The sequence below is a fragment of the Littorina saxatilis genome, linkage group LG12 (genome assembly GCF_037325665.1).
Source record: "Littorina saxatilis isolate snail1 linkage group LG12, US_GU_Lsax_2.0, whole genome shotgun sequence".
NCBI lineage: Eukaryota > Metazoa > Mollusca > Gastropoda > Littorinimorpha > Littorinidae > Littorina > Littorina saxatilis.
The window spans coordinates 72,278,007-72,291,597 of NC_090256.1; the positions used below are offsets into that span (position 1 = coordinate 72,278,007).

Genomic DNA, 13,591 nt, shown 5'->3' on the forward strand with positions numbered 1-13,591 from the left:
TTGAAAAAGACATCATTGCTGCGTAGCGTTTGTAGTACACGGTGGCCATTCAATTAGTTTTAGGGCTTGATTTAGTTCTGCTCGATCCGGCTTGTGTCGAACGTGTCGCGTTGGGTGGGCTTTGACTGATTCGCTGAACACTGATACGGGATATTCAGTGTTGTAAGGGGCCTTGCGCTCGCGCGCGCACAAACACACACTCACACACACACACACACACACAAACGCGCGCGGTGCGCACGCACTTCCCCCTTTTCCCCCTCGAGTTCAGTCGAACAGAAGACTTCTCTCTCTCTCTCTCTCTCTCTCTCTCTCTCTCCGTTTGTCTCTCTCTCTCTCTCTCTGTTTGCCTCTCTCCATCTGCTCCTGACCACCTCTCCCCCCCCCCAACCCTGCCTCTAAAACGATGTTCCAGTTGATGAGAGAGAGAGACAGTGAGAGAGACAGAGAGAGAGAGACTGTGGTAAGGGGAAGATTGTATTGTTATTGTTTCTGTGCCAAAAGATGACTCACACTCGGCTCGACTCCCGACCGTACTTTACCCAGTTACCCGGCTCAGCAGCCTGCACAGCACTGAGAGAGGGCAACACCACTCTCTCTCTCTCTCTCTCTCTCTCTCTCTCTCTCTCTCTCTGTCTCTGTCTCTCTCTCTCTCTCTGTCTGTCTCTCTGTCTCTCTCTCTCTCTCTCTCTCTCTCTCTCTCTCTCTCTCTCTCTCTCTCTCTCTCTCTCTCTCTCTCTCTCTCTCTCTCTCTCTCTCTTATACATGTGTACATTAAGGTAGAACTCGCTGAGTTATAGTGTCGATTTAATTTTAGCGGAATACACTCAAATTTCTTCTCAGTTTTGGGAGGCGATGGGAGTAAATATTGATTTACTGAGCTCTTCTGTTTGAACCATTCCTTCATACAGCCGGATTGGTTACATATTGATAGTGTATGTCCACATGTGGGGTCTTCCGACCGCCTGATGAATATGCCTTGGATTCGAATCCTTCCTGCAAGACCAACTTAGTTTTGCCCTGAAAGCAACTCTTTAGTCAAAGTACTTTATCTTTTTGTGGGTTCTTCTGTTTGTTTTCAATTGTTGACATGTGCGAATAAACCTGAATCGATTTTTTTTTGAGGGGGGGGGGGGGGGGGGGGCTTTTCAGAGCTTGATTAGGCAGTTGTATTCTTTGGGCAGGACAGGACAAATTTACATTAAAGGCAATAATGCAGGCTGTGATCTGCAATGTTCACCCGCCTTATGATGGAAGTATGCAACCTTACCACCGGTGAAGTTGATGTTTCCTGCATTGTTGAGTATGTAAAAGAAATCAAGATGCTCATGAACACATTTCCGTCGCGATATAACCTTCGTGGTTGAAAACGACGTTAAACACCAAATAAAGAAAGAAAGAATGAACACATTTGCATAGGCAGGTAACAGTCTGTTATAACTTAGACGGCATAACTTTGCACTTGGCACCAAAACGGAGACAAAAAGAAGAAAAGCACACACACAAAAGACTGTTGTTGTTTACATTCCTGACTGTGCCTGGCTTCTCTTCACCGTCTGAAAATAACATCGTGTGAGAGTGTTTACACAACATCCGGAAAATGCAGTATATTTTTGTCCTCTTTATGGCTCACATAAGGCTCTTTGTGGTACTTGGAACCTTTGCTGTGTACCTAACGTCTCTTTCATGTGACAGTGTTGCGTCTTGTACCTGGCTATTGCTGTGATTAAGCTTTTCTGGCATCATAGTTTGAGTTCTGATATCGCGAGTCATCAAGCTTATGCTCTCTTGTTGATGTTGTCATAATGCACAACCTTGACAGGTGAGTTGCGAAATCGTTTGGTTGGCCCTGTGCTTCTGCATATGTGGTGACGCAAGCAACGATGTCAGCCAGTTACGTTCTGTCCTTATTAGGACCTCAAAGTGATGTTTTGCTTTTCAGGATGTGCGTAGTATGTAGTTTATTTGCACGTGCTGCTTTGTAGTTGAGGCCTGCTGACTGAGGGTGTTGTGTGTTGTTGTGTAGTTGAGGCCTGCTGTCTGAGTATGTTGTTGTGTAGTTGAGGCCAGCTGACTGAGGGTGTTGTGTGTTGTTGTGTAGTTGAGGCCAGCTGACTGAGGGTGTTGTGTGTTGTTGTGTAGTTGAGGCCTGCTGACTGAGGGTGTTGTGTGCTGTTTGTGTAGTTGAGGCCAGCTGTCTGAGTATGTTGTATGCTGTTGTGTAGTTGAGGCCAGCTGTTTGAGGATGTTGTATGCTGTTGTGTAGTTGAGGCCAGCTGTCTGAGTATGTTGTATGCTGTTGTGTAGTTGAGGCCAGCTGTTTGAGGATGTTGTATGTTGTTGTGTAGTTGAGGCCTGCTGTCTGAGTATGTTGTTGTGTAGTTGAGGCCAGCTGTCTGAGTATGTTGTTGTGTAGTTGAGGCCAGCTGTCTGAGTATGTTGTTGTGTAGTTGAGGCCAGCTGTCTGAGTATGTTGTTGTGTAGTTGAGGCCAGCTGTCTGAGTATGTTGTTGTGTAGTTGAGGCCAGCTGTCTGAGTATGTTGTTGTGTAGTTGAGGCCTGCTGTCTGAGTATGTTGTTGTGTAGTTGAGGCCTGCTGTCTGAGTATGTTGTTGTGTAGTTGAGGCCTGCTGTCTGAGTATGTTGTTGTGTAGTTGAGGCCAGCTGTCTGAGTATGTTGTTGTGTAGTTGAGGCCAGCTGTCTGAGTATGTTGTTGTGTAGTTGAGGCCAGCTGTCTGAGTATGTTGTTGTGTAGTTGAGGCCAGCTGTCTGAGTATGTTGTTGTGTAGTTGAGGCCAGCTGTCTGAGTATGTTGTTGTGTAGTTGAGGCCTGCTGTCTGAGTATGTTGTTGTGTAGTTGAGGCCAGCTGTCTGAGTATGTTGTTGTGTAGTTGAGGCCAGCTGTCTGAGGGTGTTGTGTGTTGTTGTGTAGTTGAGGCCTGCTGACTGAGGGTGTTGTGTGTTGTTGTGTAGTTGAGGCCAGCTGTCTGAGTATGTTGTTGTGTAGTTGAGGCCAGCTGTCTGAGGGTGTTGTGTGTTGTTGTGTAGTTGAGGCCTGCTGACTGAGGGTGTTGTGTGCTGTTGTGTAGTTGAGGCCAGCTGTCTGAGTATGTTGTTGTGTAGTTGAGGCCTGCTGACTGAGGGTGTTGTGTGTTGTTGCAGGTGTACGTGTTCGACCCCAAGAAGCCGCAGGAGGAGCGAGGTTGCTGTGAGAGGATACAGCCCATCAGTGAGGAGTTTCCCCCAGCGTCCGACACCGACCTGCCCTTACCTGGCAACCTGGATGCCACGTACTATTCCTACGGGGACAAGATACAGTATTTTATCCAAGGGGAGAACCTGTGGCGAAACCGTGAGTTCGATCCCCGCCAGAGACGAGTAGTGAACAGTATACAGTTTCTGGGAAAGTGGTACGAGCGCTGGATGGATATTTGTGACGTGCAGGCCCACTGACCTTCTGACCCAGTATCAGTCAATGACCTTTCTTGAGGCTTTCAGGCTGTGTCTGTCATTGGGAGTAAGGTGATCCTGTTTGGAGAAATCAGGGCCCTCTGCGGCACCCTGCGGTGGAAGGCACATTCTACATTCTACCACCCTGGACAGACGCGAACAACCCGCGGTATCTCACCGAGTTATGGACCAATTACAATAAAGCGGGTATTAGGGTTAGCACCGTGTCACAGTGAAGTTGAGCCCGAGCATACCAGGGTTCCTTCTGCCTGAATAAATGATGACAGCTGACAGCCGACAAAGGTTGAAGAGAGTAAACCATTTGACCACTGGAGGATGAAGGAGCCACACGTTTAAATCCTGGCGGGGTGTCCCAAGACACGTGCTGCGTCCTCTGCACGGGCCAGTTGAAACAGGCAGTCGTGTCCCCTAGCGTCGTTTCAGTGCAACAGGTAGAAGACAACTGACAGTTGCTTTAAATGTCAGAGACTGGGTCACCTGTCAAGTGCTTGCAGACTGTGTGTTTGCTGCTGAGTTTTACGCCGAAACACTCAAGCTGTGTTTTCAAAGCTTAGGGAAAAGTTTTTATTTTTTAGTTATATACAAGTATATTAGAATTTGTAAAATCAGAATCATGCCACACCAAAGAAACAGACTTAGCTTGCTGGACAAGAAAAGTCAAAGTAAATCTGACAGTAAAGAAAATGTGAGCGACGAAATACGCTACAGAACGGTTACCAATCTCATGTTTGAGTTGACCACTCTTCAATATTGAATGCGTTTTGGGAGTTTGTGGTGATCTGCAAGGCTCGAGTGCAAGATGTGGACTAACTTTTCTCGAGCTTGGGTTGGCCAGATGTTACCGGCAGTGTACTGTAAAGAGACCATGGCTACAAGTATGTTTTTTCCAGTGCCAGCGGGCTGTTCACTGATGAAAGGTATACACTAAGACCCCATTGACTTTACCTTCTGACTTTGTGGTGATTGACAAAACCACCAAACGCAGATAGTCTCACAAGAACTAGCAATGCATTGCCAAGGACTGCGTGAAGCTAAACTTATTTACTATACGAAACATGGAACGACACTTGGTTCAAATCTTTGTGTGAAGATGCAGTCCGCAAATGCCCTACCAGGGAGTTTCAGTCCATCAAGTTGAAGACCAGAGGAACCGGTTTTTTTCTTCTTTTTTTCTCTTTTTTTTTGGAGGAGGTCCACACACATACACTGTAAAACAAAACAAAAACAGAACAAAAACAACTTGTTTCCACTTTTAGTACTCTCAACAGCAGTTTCTTGTACAAATTGAGAATCTTCAATAACCGCTGAATGCTTGCTTCAGAAAGTTTCATTCAACGCTGCACCCACTTTCAAAGAAGCCTGACTGTGACGCGATACGCTCTTGAAACAAAACGTTGCTTTACCGCTAGCTTTACACCCTCTCTGTTCGTTACTTTGTTTCCCTGCTGGTTTCAAACCTGTTCATCAAATGTTAGTTGTATCGGATTCCTCTTTGATCTGATCCTGTGTCGAGGACTACAGACGACACAACACACGCGTGACATTTAGTATAAACCAGTGCGACCCTTCTCGACGCGTCATGTGGCATTTACACGGGCTTTCTTCCTCAAATACGTGGTTGAGCACAATAATTGTTGCAAGAGCTGGTTTAATGCATATTTACGGTTTTGTATGCTTCCATGTAAAATAAAAAGATGAACTTAAAATACTGTTGACTTGTTCGTTATCGAACTTATATTTAGATGTCATGGAACTTGAGGGCTCTCAAAGAAAACTATGTTCCAGGCGTGGAAGTTCTGCCAATTATGTGTTTTAGGCAGAGACTATGCCTGAAGTGAAAGAACCCATTTGTGATGCGCTGTGTCCCTGCTGAAAGGACCTTTCACCGGACAAAGTGGAACCTGTGTTTAACAGTGTCTAATGCACAACCACGAGGCAGTGCATAGTATTAGCTTTAAAGGCACGGACATTGACAAACATGCTGTTGATTTTTGTAATGCTTATACGCAAAAGATATGTCAAATGTTGTTGTTGTTTAAATGTTGAAAGTGTATGTTATAAATGTACTACCAGCACATTCCCGACTGCCCCGCTTGGCAGTATATGTTCAGCCTCGACCGGCTCAAGGTCACCTTGTGTGTAGTCTGTGATGTGCGTCACATCCTGTTGGGATTGGCGCTAGGGGTCGCTGGGAGTTCACTTCCCGGTCACCTGACTCATTGAGCATGCGCTCAGCGAGACTGGAAGTGACGGAAGTGGTTCCAAAACAGTACGCGGCTAGCCGGCAGAAGTTTCTGCTGATCAGATTCTTGATCACGTGATCCGCATTCAATGCTGTACATTTTGTTGCCAGTGGCTAATTCTGACATGTTCCTTTTTGACTTTGCCTCTTTCAACAAAAAAGAAGTTGTGGTTCTGTGTGTATAGATGTGACATATTTGTTGGGTATTTTATCACTTTTATACCAGCTGTCTGTGAAAAGTGGTGTCTTGGTGTTGTCGCTGTCGTCGTCGTGTGTATCCTTGTGACATTCTCTTTCTTCATTTCATTTGTGTTGTCTTGTTTGTAGATTTCCCCATTCATTGACGTCGTCCTCAGATTTAAGTTTCAGTTCATGCTTATGCCATTATTTTGTTAGTTCTGTTCATGCTCTTCATACTCAATCATCATTGGTCAGAGTTTTCTTTTCGTGATATTGTTACTTTCTTGTACAGTATGCACACATTATTGTTGTTCATTATTACTTGTAGGTGCATTTTGTGTAAGGCGAGACGTGTTACGGCTGGGGGTGCAGGTTGCTAGGTACCCGTTGCAGCAGAAACCAAAGAGGAAAAGACAGATGGAGTGCGCTTGTTATGTTGAGCATGTCAGGGAAAGCTGCGTTGATTCACAAGCACGAAAGCCTTCACAGGATTGATTTCAATACACACACGCGTTGCTATACGTTAAGATTTATTTAATAATTGTGAAGAATCTAAGGCGTTATTTTCTCTTGAAGAAACGGAAGTGCGAAATATTGAGCACAGCGGAAGGTAAAGTAAGTTGAAGTATAACAGTGAAGACAAATGATGATTCCGATTTAATATGCCAGATACTTCTTGTCCTGAGGTTGTATGCCACAACGGATACAAGCACAACATAAAACACACATACACACAAAGAAAGAAAGACCAGGAGAGAGACATAGATAAGCTTGCATATCATGATATTTGTGCATCGTAACAGCATGACTGAAGGACTACATGATAATGTACCACGCCGACCTGTCCTGAAAGAAACTGTGCTTTATATAAAAATACAAAATACAAAGTTGAAAAACAAACGAATTGTGTACTCACCGATACAAGGACAGCACAATAATACGAATGTTCGCTTATAAAAGCTTCATCAGGAAACACATCGACCGAATCCTATACACACCCCTATACCGGGGGTGTAATAAATTAAGGAGGGCAACTTGTTGTTATGATTGGCATCCGAAATGTAGTAGATTTGACCACGAAGACCGATTTACTTGCGTTTTGTGCAATATTGTTTTAAAAACAAGCTGTGTCAGTAAGACGGTAACTAAAAATGGAACGTAATGCGATGTTTTGCGGTTACATTGAATCAGTTTTCACCGATATGTCTTCATTTTAAAGAAAACCAACTGATTTCAATGTGTCGAAACCCTTGCCTTGAAATGGGAGAGAGCGCAAGTGTGATTAAAATTGTTTTCAAATCTTAACTAGGTGAAACCAGGAGAATTGACTTTATAATTTCATGGCGACAACGCGTTTACGTGCATGTATCGCTCACGTTCACATCGTCATGAATGACATAGACTATTTGTTGACACCTATACTGTTGTTGAAACCAAAGGAACTGGCATTATGTTAATGTACGACGAACATTTATGTTACCTTGGTACAGTTTGTACTCTCTTGGATATGACTTCTCTGTTGTCAACAATTGCTGTTCTAACCAAAAAATGAATAGATAAATACAATTGAGTACCGTGCTTTGATAAGAGAGGTATTCCCCCGAAAGCGGAGTATGGCTGCCTGAATGGCGGGGTAAAAACGGTCATACACGTACAAATCCACTCGTGCAAAAAACATGAGTGAACGTGGGAGTTTTAGCCCATAAACGAAGAAGAAGAAGACAAGGGAGGTAGTGTGTGGCCAGTCTAGGACAGGAGGGGTGCAAAGCCTGTGTGTATGGAACACTGATCGTGCAATCCGTCACAAGAAAGGCTAGAAGAAAGTGTTTACTTTTCTATTTATTCACTGATTCAGACTTTTTGTTTAAACTTCTTTTTCTTTTTTTAAATTATTACAATGTGTACATTTTCCAATGTGATATTTATTATTGATGATGTTGAAAGGAAATGTAAATCACCATTCTATGTTGTTGCTGTTTTCTCGTGCTCTGTCCAGGCATTTGTGTTGTTAGCTAGGTCCTCTGTTGCCTTAGGGTTCGTGTTTTTATATATGGTTGGCCCGCAGCCACACACGAGGAGCAGTCTGTTACGTGTGTGTTTGCTGCCCTAGGCGGGCATGTGTTTGTCAGTGTGTCTGTTTCTAGTCCTGTAGGCGTAACTAGCTGCATTTGTGTCCACGTGTGCGTTTCTACTGTGTTACGTGGCTGACCAATCACGTGTTACTTTACTGTCCAGCGCGCTGTCTCGTCTCTAGTCTTCTCTTCATTTCGTTTTGTGTCCCCGCCATTCAGTTGGATACATACCATGTGAAAATAAATGTTTGGTCTTAGCTTTTAAAAGCTTCTTGTTTTATTCTGCACATCTTAGGAATGTGTGTGTGTGTGTGTGTGTGTGTGTGTGTGTGTGTGTGTGTGTGTGTGTTTGCGTGTGTGTGTGTGTGTGTGTGTGTTGAGATAGAGAGAAACAGATACAAAGAGAGCACAACGACGAGAGACGTTAAAGTCCGCGAGGCTTCATCAATGGTTTTGTGCAGATTTCTCTATGTTTAGTTACTTTAAAATGACTTTATCTGCAGGGTTTTGTTGATATAGTTGTTGCTTTTATGTGTTAATTTTGTTTGAAAAACACAACTTGAAACCGACGTGGATTGCGAAGATCTCCGTAGTTCACAGTTAGCACAAGTACCAGATGTGTTGGCAACGGACGCCAGTGACAAACACTTGAATGAACTAAGGACGGACACCAATCTAAAGCAATATTCACAAACCATGTAAACATAAGACGTTGTCACACGGCAACGTGTTAGTGAGAATCGACGAAAACATAACCTCAAAACACAACAAAACATACACACACACAATCTCTCTCTCTCTCTCTCTCTCTCTCTCTCTCTCTCTCTCTCTCTCTCTCTCTCTCTCTCTCTCTCTCTCTCTCTCTCTCTCTCTCTCTCTCCCTCGTCTTGGCCCTCTCCTCCCAAATAAAATGTCTGACATCAGCGACGCAAAGTTCGAGACGAGGAGGAACTGACTAAGAAATTACAGAACAGGTTTTTTTTTTCTCGATGACTTCATGCTATCAGCAACAGAAACTGCTCGTAAGGTCACCGCCAGGCTGTTCATGTTTCGCTATCGTATACAGAGGGGACTCAAACAAGAATGAGAGACCAAATTTTGTACTTCGTTAATGTATAGAGTACATCAAAAAATGGCTAAAACGCTGCACAGAGGAACAATTAATGTTTGTTTGCAAAACAATGTCTAAGCAAAGCTCGTTTTAGAAACCCAACCTTAGGCCCCAAAAAAAAATTGTCTGTTTCTGGTCACCCAACCGACCCTAAATTTCGGCGCCGAACCTAAACTTTTTTTTTCCAAACTCAAAAAAATTTTTTTTTTTTTGGGGGGGGGGTGGTAAAAGACAGGGTGAGAAAATGAACAACAAAAACGTGTGAAAACGAAAGTCCGCTGACAATTTGTAAATGTGTTGAGTGTCTTGTCTCTATGTATAGTGAATCCAGTCTCTTTGCGCGATTTTTAAAGTTAGTTTTATTGGTCTACATTTGGGGTAAAAAAATAAAAATAAAAAAAATTAAAAAAATAAAAAATAATAAATCCCTACCTACCTACCCTATTTTTTTTTAGCCATGTTACCAGAAACAGACAATTTTTTTTTGGCCTTAACCAAAGCAAACTGCTAACACTTGAGGAGTCTTCTTGTCGATCACACTAGCTATACTGTCAGCCCGGACAGCGAGACGAATGATGCCGTCTTCTCCAGGTCTTCCTTTCCTCCGTACAGCTTGCAGTGGAGGGAGACTGCAGTTGCCCACACGGTTTTTCTCAGACACTCAAGGATGGTGCATCGCTGGAGGATGTGTTCAGTGGTCTGGTCCTCTAGTCCACAGCTGCACGTAGGGGAGGGGACCAGCTTCCTTTTTGGGGACATGTGTGCATTTAGGCGGTTATGCCCAGTGCGAAGTCGCATCAGCACGACTTGTGTGTGTAAATTTGTAAATTGAGGAGTACATTTGGACGTTGTTTTGAGGATGATTTTCGCGCTTGCGTAGATACGTACGTAAAGCGATTTTACTCCGAAAGTGTGCTTTACTGGTCTTGGTTTAGTACCACAGTAGTTGGTTATATCCTTGCTCTCTTGGTTGGCGGGGATGTAGCTCAGTCGGTAGCGCGCTGGATTTGTATCCAGTTGGCCGCTGTCAGCGTGAGTTCGTCCCCACGTTCGGCGAGAGATTTATTTCTCAGAGTCAACTTTGTGTGCAGACTCTCCTCGGTGTCCGAACACCGCCGTGTGTACACGCAAGCACAAGACCAAGTGCGCACGAAAAAGATCCTGTAATCCATGTCAGAGTTCGGTGGGTTATAGAAACACGAAAATACCCAGCATGCTTCCTCCGAAAACGGCGTATGGCTGCCTAAATGGCGGGGTAAAAAACGGTCATACACGTAAAATTCCACTCGTGCAAAAAACACGAGTGTACGTGGGAGTTTCAGCCCACGAACGCAGAAGAAGAAGAAGCTCTCTTGGTTGCTACCATTGAAAAGGGAGTATAAACTTATTTATGGAAGAAATAGGCCACTGAAATAAGCAGGTCCCAAGACAAACCTACCAGAGACCTTCGCCAAATGAGTTGCTCGCCCGTGTGAAGGAAGACCACGAATAAAACCATGGCACTGCAGAGATTATAGGCTGTCAAAAGCGAGTCATTTTGTGTGTGCTGATGCACATTTTGATCCCAGCACCGTCTACGAGCGTTAAAGCTGTGGTCTATTTATGACTATCCGGGGCTACGAGTTTGAAAGATAGGGCTGAAAATCATGTACAGAATTCTGTACAGCAAACGCTACCCGAAACCCCATCTATACGGCGTGTATGACCTTGAGAGCTTTAGTCAACGCTTGAATGTTGCAGTGGTAACATCCGGTTCGCTCTCTCAGAGCTGAGCATACTTGTCAAAAAGGATTGAGCAGAAACAGTCGACTTGTAAGTTAAAAGGGGGTAATTTATAATCCAAAAATTCTATGGTATGATTTTAGAGGTAAGGATTGAATAAACGTGATAGTTACTACACATTTTCGAGAAAAAAACCTTGCTTAGAATGGCTGAACGTGTCGCTCCTGGCACTGATTCAAATGACCCTACAGTCACTAGTTGACACGGTGGCACTAATGTACAAGAAAATTTGCTGATTCAAATCAGCAGGTTCCCAGACGTTCCTTCATGTAATTTTTAGGTGAATGGTCAAAGTGGTTTCTTGCACACACTCAGTCATCTTACACAACAATGCAACACATGGATAGGATTAATGGAATGACATGTATTTGTCAACAACGAATCATGGGATAGAAAACTACAAAATATGAAAGAAAGTACATGGTGACAAGGCTACACACAATAGTGGAAAATTGTTTAGGGGGTATATAATGTTACAAATAGCACAACAGTATAAAAAGAGGTTCAAAATAACAGACAAACAGAAAAAAAGTGTTTTGCATGCAAATGTTGACTTTGACGGCCATATTTTGACAAAAACGTACACAAATTTTAAAAATAAATCCAAGCCATACCAGACTCTTTCAACTATTTCTGTTTGTTTTCCTGCTTTCTAGAATGCTTGGTGAATATGATGACGCATTGTCATTGTGAATTTCCTGTAGAATTTTTTCCCGCATCACATAATTTATATACATGACAAAATACGTTATGAACGAAAACTCAGAAATACCAAACGAAAAATCCCAAAATAAAAATATGAATAAAGGTAACCTAAAGCCAATGCGTCATCATTATCAACATGATCTCCTGCAAGTGTGTGCCAAATTTCAGCACTGTACTATGCACCATTCCTGAAATATTTGCCTTCAAAGAGTACCATTCTAGCGGAATTTTTACTTTCGAGAAAAACCAAGACAAACACGAAAAATAATTCAAGCTTCACAGTACCTTCCTTTATGGCCAAAATGTGCACACTTTACAATACTATAAGCTGCTCAGTTCATCCCAGGGCCATAGGTCTGTCCTTCTCTCTCCTGTTGCACTGTCCTGGATTTGCTGGCCCTCTTCTTGTCTTTTCGGGACCGCTTCCTCTCCGGCTGGGCCGCCAGTTCAGCTTGGTCACACCGCCTTCGGTCCTGCCTCACCTGGTAGTCCTTCAGGCCCTCAGCTGGTGTAACACCCAACTGCTTCATCACATGGGAGAGGTGGGAACATCCCTGATTGAAATGGGACACAGCTGAGGCAACAGCTGCATTCACCCGACTGGCGTGATGAAATGAAAGTTTTACGCCCTCACGGCAAAGCCATTAGGGGCATGTTACACGGGAGAACCCGGCTTTGTATGAAAATAAAAAATAAAAATGCGGGGGGGGGGGGGGGATGTAGACAGCTGGCTGCCGGCTGCTAGAGGAGACCTGAAATGGGCTAGGGACCGGGTTGGGTCGTCTTGGGTCAGTGCTGAAATGGTTACTTTTTTGGCTGTTGGCCGAACGGACACCCGGGCTTCATATTTTTGCATGCATGTATTCGTGTTTCCAAGGCCTGAGGCTTTCGCTGTGACCCTGGGATCTTTATCGTGCGCATGCGTGCACACGGGGGTGTTCGGACACCGAGGAGAGTCTGCACAAAGTTGACTCTGGGACACACATCCCGCGCCGAACTTGGGGGTTGAACCCACGCTGATAGTAACAACCGGTTTTAAAGCCAGCGCCTCTACCGACTGGGCAAACTCCCCCCCCCCCCCCCCCCCAATTTGTTGGGGTCAAGAAGTTCCATGGAGGGCGGGGGGGACCCGACTGGCGCCCACATGCACAGTTTTGGGGCAGCGCGCCCAGATCTGTCCGTTGACGCATTCGTTGGCATTCTGCGTTCTGCCATGCTTGATTCTGGCCATGAGACCAACGTCTGACATCCTGTCATAGATGGGTTTGACTGCTCTGGCCACATCAGCTGACAGTGGAGTCCCCACATTGTCCTTGTGTGGTGGCGGCTCCTGTCCAGTAGCCACGGCCTTCTGAAAGAAGCACGAGGAGTCGGCGCCTACTGGACATTGCTGGTGCTGAGGGTTGTCGTCTGTGGATGAGCAGTGCAAAAAAGATGCCCAGATGGCCTCCTTCATCTTGTCAGGTTTGCCCAAGTTCTTCATGATGGTATTCCTGTAGTAGGACTGCAGAATGGTGCAAGCGTTTGCAGTCAGGGCGCCACGATGACGTCCACCAAGCTTCTCCTCCTTTGCCTTCTTTCTCAGCGCCGTCCCCATTCTTTTGTCGCAGTGGTTGACACACTCCAGCTTTTCAACCGGATAGAGGTTGGCATCAACCACTGCCTTGAAGGCCACAGAGTCACCATCTGAAAGCATTCTGGTATAACGCATGTTGTTTCTGCGCACTGACCTTCCCCACAAACGAAGGGCGGCTTCCTTCTCCATTCCTTTCGAAGAGCCTTCATAGTTGGTTTCACAACTAGGCTTGTGGTCTCTCCTCCATTCAGCTCTCTCCACTTCTGTCATCCTCCTTTTGTTGTTCAGTGCACATGCCTGGCAGAATTTTGACAGCACTTCAAAATCAAGCACAAGTCCAGTCCCCACATCAATGACGATGCCAACCCCATAGTTTGAGGTAAAACCTCGCTTGTCAGTGCCAGGTTCCGAATCAAAACTGGCCAGCTCATTCACAGAGAGAATGACAGCG

At 44.7% G+C, this 13,591-nt stretch overlaps 1 protein-coding gene across 1 annotated transcript in view; it reads left to right on the forward strand.

Moving 5' to 3' along the window:
* LOC138982725 (matrix metalloproteinase-21-like) overlaps positions 1–8,233 on the forward strand; it is an 81,448-nt gene extending 73,215 nt beyond the window's left edge. The window contains exon 7 of the mRNA XM_070356048.1: positions 3,164–8,233. Coding sequence (XP_070212149.1) covers positions 3,164–3,454 — 291 coding nt within the window. The 3' untranslated portion in view covers positions 3,455–8,233. The remainder of the gene's footprint in view (positions 1–3,163) is intronic.
* The last annotated feature ends 5,358 nt before the right edge of the window (positions 8,234–13,591 follow it).